This window comes from Apium graveolens, chromosome 8 (assembly GCF_009905375.1).
Source record: "Apium graveolens cultivar Ventura chromosome 8, ASM990537v1, whole genome shotgun sequence".
Taxonomy (NCBI): Eukaryota; Viridiplantae; Streptophyta; class Magnoliopsida; order Apiales; family Apiaceae; genus Apium; species Apium graveolens.
In genome coordinates, this window is record NC_133654.1 from 8,426,800 (window position 1) to 8,435,082 (window position 8,283).

Consider the following 8,283-nt stretch of genomic DNA (forward strand, 5'->3'; position numbering starts at 1 on the left):
CTTTGATGAAAGGACTACTATACAGCTAAGCCTTAAATATACTTTTTATGCAATGATTTTGTAAAATACCCCCAGTTAAAAAGAAACGCAAACAGATTATAAATATGTCAAGAAGATTATTAGGAAGGTTTTGGAGGTTTTGGCAAGAGGGGAAACAATTTCTCAAGAACAGGCATGGCTCTTATATTATATTTGTTTAGGAAGTTTTGGCATTAGCTGAAACACTTGCTCAAGAACAGGCATGACTCTGATATTATATTTCAGACATTGTATTTCTTGTTTTTCTTTCACAGAGAGCCAAAGCCTTACTTCTGATATGGGAATTACTTCCATCTTAAAATTTAATTATTGTCTTTTAAACTGTTTTCCTTGTATTTTACCATATATGTAATAACAAAATTCAAACAACATAAATTTGCATTTAAACTTCACATAGAATGATTAAGCAGCATTACCTTCATCACTTTCGTCGTCTTCAGCCACCTTTTTCTCTCGAATAAGTTGATTCTCTTCTGCACTTGTACCACCATCAAGATGAACAAGACTCTCAATATAAGCAACTGACTCATAGTATTGAGGCAGACCCCTAATTCTGAATTCCTCTCGTACTTCTTCCTTGACAAGATCGTACCACAAAAACTTTTCTTGGCTTGCCAAAAGTAAATGATTGCCACTCTTCGAAAATGCCAATGGCTGGTAAACTGTAGATGGTCTATTAAACGAAACTAACTTGGTCCAAGTATCCTCTTCTCCATCCCTTTGCAGTAACCATATGTCTCCCATTTCCGCCAACTCGTCATCACATTCTGGATGATAAACATAACACTGAACACAAAGAAAACCTTCCATGGACCCAATATAAATGTCAACATTGCAACTTGTATCATCATAGGCAGGTAGTGCTGGTACCACTCTATATTCTTCGGTTGCAAGCTCAAAGGCAGCAATATATTTTCCGTGATTTGACTCAACAGTTTCTTCAGAACACATCCAAAACAAAGCACCATTAGCAAAAGTAGCAGGTAATCGTCCACAATTTACTGAATAAGGAAAATTCCCAATTCTTCTCCATGAATTTGATTTTAAACTATAAACATGAACTTCCTTATCATTCTGCGCACCATTAGATCGAGTACTACGATACCACTGAACCGTCATTACAACTTTATAATCGTCATTAACACGATCGTACCCAAACCCCAGATTATATGTATGATTATAAAAAGAACCTTGAGGAATACTAACACGAGGAAGAATCACATCAATATATGTGCGAATTGCTGGATTCCAAAATGTGATTTCCTTAATACATTGATCATAAAATAAAATAACACCGTTACACATACCAATTAATTGAGTAGAAGAATTATAACGTCCCCCTGGACATTTTGGTTCAAAACAACGGAGTGTATCAATTTCAACACAATGTAAACCCACACTTTTGCAATTTAGATCGGGATCCATACTTCTGCAAAGTATATTTCGATTCAAACGATTTCTCACCGAATGACGAAGATGCACGTTGGCGAAATATGGACTGTCTATCAAGTCACGAAATTGCTTTGAAACGCAGCGCAACCTCATTAAAATGAACACCGGTAGGTGGATGAAAATGAGGGCAAGCAGTTCATCTGACATTTTTTTAGAGTTTAATTTATATGAAGATGAAGATGGGGATGATTAAGAGTGAAAACAGTAGAGATGGAAATGAGTGTTTTTGAGGTAATAAGGGCAAAAAGAAATTATGTTTACCGCTTTTGCAAAAAGTGTTTTTTATTGTTGGGTAATAGCTCACAGTATCACCCAAAAAGCCCAAAATATCACAAAATATGGTCATTTCTATTACTGAAAAATCAATTTTTAAAAACATTTTTAAAAAAACACAATTATACATTACACTTTATGTAAATTAAAATATTAGTTTTAAAGAAATAAAAAAAATCATAAAAACGCATGTTAATGAGGCATATATTATTGTGAATGCCTGTAGTATGAACAAATGACTTGAAAATGAGAGAAAACATTACTTTTACGAAGAAGTGATAAGCAAAGTGATTTTATTAAGTTTTTCGATAATAGTAAGGATCATTTTTTAATTTAATTTCTATATTTTTTTGTTTCTTTTTGTTCATTGATTTGTGAAATTAAAAATACTTTTGCAAATCACACTTATTTTGTATCTTAAAATCATTCAAATATCAATGGATAATTGATTACAAGAGCCAATATTATATTGGAATTACATATTTAGATAATTTCATAGAAAAATTATATATTTATAAAATATTATATAAAAGATTAATAAAGTAATTATCTATTTATGTAAGAAATTACATAATATAAGAAGTTTTTTTATCCCTCCTATACAAAAAAGACATCCCTGCAGAGAGATATGTATATACTATTTGAAGTACTAAAAGATGTTTATAATAATTCATTCTTTAAAATTTACTAGTTTAGAATCCGTGCTATGCACAGTGTAGCACGGTGTCTTTATGGTTTAATAGCTTTAATTTTATTTTAACTCAATATATTATATATTAGTCTGCATGAATATTATTTATTATTTGGGTTAAACATCAATTAGATGACTCATTACCGTCAAATGACTCAAGTAGGTCATTGGTTACAAATTTGACTCATAGAATCATCAATATTAACCTTAAACTTTAACCGGGCCATTAGTGGGTGTGTTTGTGAAGAAAGTATACACCTTCTACCGTCCTGGTTTCAGTAATATATATAGATATGTGTTTGCAATGTAAAACGAGAGAAACACAAAGTATTCAAGTTGATCTTATTCTTGCAAAAGAGTACAAAACATTAAATAATATTATGAAAGAGAACACCACTTATCTAAGCTAAAAATAAGGAATTAAGTACTGAATGAATCCTAAATAAACCCTATTACTCCACATAGCCGAAACTTATTCAAAACACTCCTACAAAATCTCATGAACATTATAAACCATAACAAACCGGTAAACCACATTCAGAGGACTCAGACAAGACTTAAAACATAATAGAAGTTTTGGGCAGTAACTCCCTAGAAAACCGCCCCATAATGATTATGGGATTTATTGAGCTTTTAAATATGCATATAAATGTATATATACATTTTTTGGTAACCGCTCCTAGGCCCAATTGCACCTTGCCACGTGGCAGGGGTGGTTGTCCTCCCCCAGCCCCTATAAAAAGCTGCTCTCTTCCCCTTTTATTCTCTGTTCGCATATAAAAAAAAAACAACAGTCGCCATTTTCTTCTCCCGTTGCTGAGCATTTTCGAAGTCATTTTCGAGATTTTGAAGCCTTGGATCTTGTTCTTCGCTTTCGCTGTTCTCCGTTTTTCTGCCGTGCTACAAATCTGTAAGTCTTTATTTTCTTTTCTCCTCTTTTTCTTTTCGATTTCTCATCAGGATTATCACATGATCATCATTAGGATTAGTAGGCATATCCTATATTGATAGGATGATATATCGAAAGATGAGTATGATGGAGGATGATATATCGAAAGATGAGTATGATGGAGGTGCTAAACGGAATCTAGAGGCACACATTGAAGAGTTCTTATTCCCTAATTCAACAAATTAGTTAAACAAGATAAAGAAAGATTGTTCCCTGATGTAAGTTGAGATTGTTGGGATTTTCTTCTAAACTGTTTTTATTTATTTGATTTATTAAAATGTGTGCTTGTTATCCTGTTACTCTGTAAACCGCGAGTCTTGTAGTTGGACGTGATCTTTGGAGGCATGGAGAGTTTTTAGGAGTCAATAAGTATACAGCGGGTGAGTTTGAGTTGTATTAAAAAATTAGTTTCTGCAGTTCCTATTTTCTAGCATGGCAATTTATCTTGTATATTCTCATTGAATAAAAGACGAGTTGAACGTGCATTATTTTTCATAGTTTCAAATTAAACACTTAGTAATATATGTAAGATTGTTTTGTATTTATTCAACATTCTGTTATAAGGGCTCGGGTGTCCCCAGTGAATGCCCAAGATGTTGACAGTGGAAACGGGAAAAAATAAGGATGGTGCAGTGAGCTTAAATTATCCCATGTCGTCAAGAGGAAATTACACAACATGGGCAATGAAAATGAAAGTCTACTTGCAGGCCCATGGTGTTTGGTGTTGTAGAATCGAAGGAGAAAAATGTGGTGGTCGATAACAGGTCATACAAGATTGCTCTTGCTGCTATATATCATGGCATCCCCGAAGATATTCTTCTGTCATTGGCAGAGAAAGAGACTGCAAAAGAAGCTTGGGAAGCTGTAAGGGTCACGTGTCAAGATGTTGATCGCGTGAAGAAGGCGAGGATACAAACTCTAAGGAGTGGGTTCGAAGCAATGATCATGAAGGATACAGATTCCCTTGACGACTTCTATCTGGAAATGAGTGGACTCGTGGTTAACATATGTGCACTTGGTGAAGAAATCGCAGAATCATATATGGTCAAGAAGCTGCTAAGAGCGGTGCCCTCAAACTTCCTTCAAATTTCCTCTACCATGGAACAATTCGGAGACTTGGAGAAGATGAAAGTGGAAGAAACTATCGGCTCTTTGAAAACTAACAAGGAGAGACTTCGAGGTAAACCTGAGAACAACGGGATAGCTATTGCTTATTGAAGAGGAGTGGGCTAAAAGAGAAAAGGAAGATGGGAAACTTCTATTGACATGTGATAGGGTATAAGAGACCCGGCCAGGATGTAACCTGGATCTAAAAGACACCAGACTCGATCGATAGTCCGAGACCCCCCTCTCCCAGAACAATCAAATGGAGAGGCCAGGCCCGGCCCCATCGCATTACCCGGATCCGGATCCGACGGAGAGCCCGGACCTAATGCCTACCCGGATCCGGACTAAGACGGCCATGAGCGGGGTCCCAGCAAACGCATGCACATCCTACAACCCGCCAAGGAGGGGTACGTGGGCACGTGACTATGACAGCTATCAACAACCAACACTCCAGAAAAGCACGGCGCGTGTCAGAGGCCGTTAGGACACTCTGGAGGTGGTCCTCCCCTGGACACGTGTAAGCAATCCGCCCAAGCCAGGCGTCCTCCGCTCCCAAGATCCAACGGTCCAGATTTAGAGGTAACTACCCCTAAACCCTACCTTGGGGCTATATATACCCCCAAGACCGAAGGGTTTAGGGGTTGGAAAATATTTTACTCTCACACTCACACACTCTCATACACTCAAAAACACACAGCAGCCATCACATATAAACACACATACACAGCAGCCTCTAAATTACATAAACATATATACCTTCATTTCTCCAAAGCTGTTCTTATTCTCACACCGGAGGCACCGTGGGAGCCAAACCCCCCTTCCGGTGTTGTTTTGCAGGCGCCCAACCAGCAGCTACACCTCACCCCCACACAGATTGTCCAGGAACGCCGTCGGACGGAGCGCCCGCTCACCGGAGTTATATTTGGTGCTAGAAGGAGGGGCGCTCCATTCTTGGGTCTCGGTGCCCCTGGATTCATCTTCATCAGCAAACTCTTGAGAGAGTCCACTTTCAAAACTGTAAGAACATAAACAACCAAAACCTTTCTTCAATATGAATGTTTATTTTAGCCACGTTTGTGTGAACTCGTTACTTTAGGCCACGTTTGTGTGAGCCCGCTCTTGTTAAGTTTTGGTTGTTTAGAGTTTGATAATCTTGATAGTCTTGAAGCCTGGGGTTTGATAGTCTTGGTAATTTTAAAACCCAGAATTGTTTTAGCTTGCATATTTTTTTGTGTTCAAGAGGCTGTTGTTCTTGTTTAGTATTGTTGTTAGCAAAACCCAGAAAATTTGCTTGCTGTTATTCTGGAAATTTTTTGTAATCTTCAAAAAAACAACCTCAGATCCACATTTATAGCCTCAAATCTTGGTCAGTTGTTTGTACATTTGTGGTGATGGCAAGAGCAGGAAAAAGTACAGCTGGTAGGACCTCCGCCAGTACCCATATTCAGGATCAAGACCCCTCTCAAGTTCAAGAACTTGGAGGAGACAGGGAGACCTTCCAGGAGCAACCACTGACACAGCATACCCCGATCAGGGATGCTAGAAATGTCATAGAGCTAAATCAATACAAGTACACAAATGTTCCAGTTGTAGAGGAGCATATGGCTAACTTAACAAGCCATGAACTTGCTGAAGCAATCAGGCTCTACAGAGATGAACAAGCTCGGGCTCAGATGGAATTTGAACAAGATGATGAGCAAGAAGAGTCCGGAGACTCTCAGCAATCCAGGAGATCTGTCTTCGACCGAATTGGGGCTAAGGCAAAAAAGAATCAAAAAGAGCCTAGTAAGAAGGAGACAGAAGCAACCAGAAAGAAAAAGTTAGAAGAAATCAGAGAAAAGAATGAAAATAAGAAGAGAAAAAGAAAGGAGGCTGCGGCTTTTATAGGGGAAGGGGAGAGAAACCACCCCTGCCACGTGGCAGCCAGGGGTTGGTTATCCCAGCAGTTACAAAAAAAAAAAAAGAGAATATATACACATAATGCACATTTATATCAAGTCATCATTATGGCCCAATTATCAAGCAAAGTAACTGCCCAAAATTCAAATTCGAAGGGGGGAAAATGAGCAAAACCGTTTAAATTCCCAAACCTTTCGAATTCCACAGCCCAGGAACCGGATCAATAACAATAGTCTGGATCATTGTCAACAGTTTCATGTTTGAAATAATTCTACCCTAATCCGGATTGGGATCCACTACACCAGTTCGGATTGGGGGGCAACCAGGAGCAGAAATTTTTCTAGAAGCAGCAACTATTCTACCTTAATCCGCATTGGCATCTACTATACCAGTTCCGGATTGGGGGGCAACCAGGAGCAGAAATTTTTCTAGAAGCAGCAACTATTCTACCTAAATCCGGATTGGCATCTACTATACCAGTTCCGGATTGGGGGGAAACCAGGAGCAGAAATTTTTCTAGAAGCAGTAACTATTCTACCTTAATCCGGATTGCCATCTACTACACCAGATCCGGATTGGGGGGCAACCAGGAGTAGAAATTTTTCTAGAAGCAGCAACTATTCTACCTTAATCCGGATTGCCATCTACTACACCAGATCCGGATTGGGGGGCAACCAGGAGCAGAAATTTTTCTAAGGCATCAACCATCCTACCTTAATCCGGATTGGCATCTACTACACCAGATCCGGATTGGGGGGCAACCAGGAGCAGAAATTTTTCTAAGGCATCAACCATCCTACCTTAATCCGGATTGGCATCTACTATACCAGATCCGGATTGGGGGGCAACCAGGAGCAGAAATTTTTCTCCCAAGCCAACCATGTAATCCTACTCTACTCCCTCATCCAGAAAATCCGCATAAGGGAGTGGGGGCGAATGATAGGGTATAAGAGACCCGTTCAGGATATAACCTGGATCTAAAGGACACACCCAGCCTCGATGGTCCGAGACCCCCCTCTCCCAGAACAATCAAATGGAGAGGCCAGGCCCGGCCCCATCGCATTACCCGGATCCGGATCCGACGGGAGCCCGGACCTAATGCCTACCCGGATCCGGATCCGGACTCAGACGGCCATGAGCGGGGTCCCAGCAAAAGCATGCACATCCTAAAACCCGCCAAGGAGGGGTACGTGGGCACGTGACTATAACAGCTATCAACAACCAACAATCCAGAAAAGCACGACGCGTGTCAGAGGCCGTTAGGACACTCTGTAGGTGGTCCTCCCCTGGACACGTGTAAGCAATCCGCCCAAGCCAGGCGTCCTCCGCTCCCAAGATCCAACGGCCCAGATTTAGAGGTAACTACCCCTAAACCCTACCTTGGGGCTATATATACCCCCAAGACCGAAGGGTTTAGGGGTTGGAAAATATTTTTACTCTCACACTCACACACTCTCATACACTCAAAAACACACAGCAGCATCACATATAAACACACATACACAGCAGCCTCAAAATTACATAAACATATATACCTTCATCTTCTCCAAAGTCTATTCTTATTCTCACACCGGAGGCGCCGTGGGAGCCAAACCCCCCTTCCGGTGTTGTTTTGCAGGCGCCCAACCAGCAGCTACACCTCACCCCCGCACAAATTGTCCAGGAACGCCATCGGACGGAGCCCCGCTCACCGGAGTTATCAACATGTTATGAGTGGGTAAAGCGGAGAAACGGAGGAGGAATAAATGCATAGTCAGGATCAAGAATTCGAGGAAAAGACAACACTCGCGGGGTACGTGATAAAACATACACTATGATTGTTGTTACCTGCAAATTTGCTTGAGAAATCAGGTGTCTCCATTAAATTATACTA

General features: G+C 40.0%; 1 protein-coding gene across 1 annotated transcript; it reads right to left on the reverse strand.

Annotated features, from left to right (window-relative positions):
• Positions 1-441: 441 nt before the first annotated feature.
• On the reverse strand, positions 442-1,638 carry LOC141679233 (F-box protein CPR1-like). The gene has a single exon (XM_074485737.1). It carries the CDS (start codon positions 1,636-1,638, stop codon positions 442-444), a length of 1,197 nt encoding a protein of 398 aa, XP_074341838.1.
• Between the last annotated feature and the right edge of the window lie 6,645 nt (positions 1,639-8,283).

What these genes read in the sequence shown, in the direction of transcription:
- LOC141679233 (XM_074485737.1), bottom strand. Translation starts at nt 1,638, where the DNA reads ATGTCAGATGAACTGCTTGCCCTCATTTTCATCCACCTACCGGTGTTC.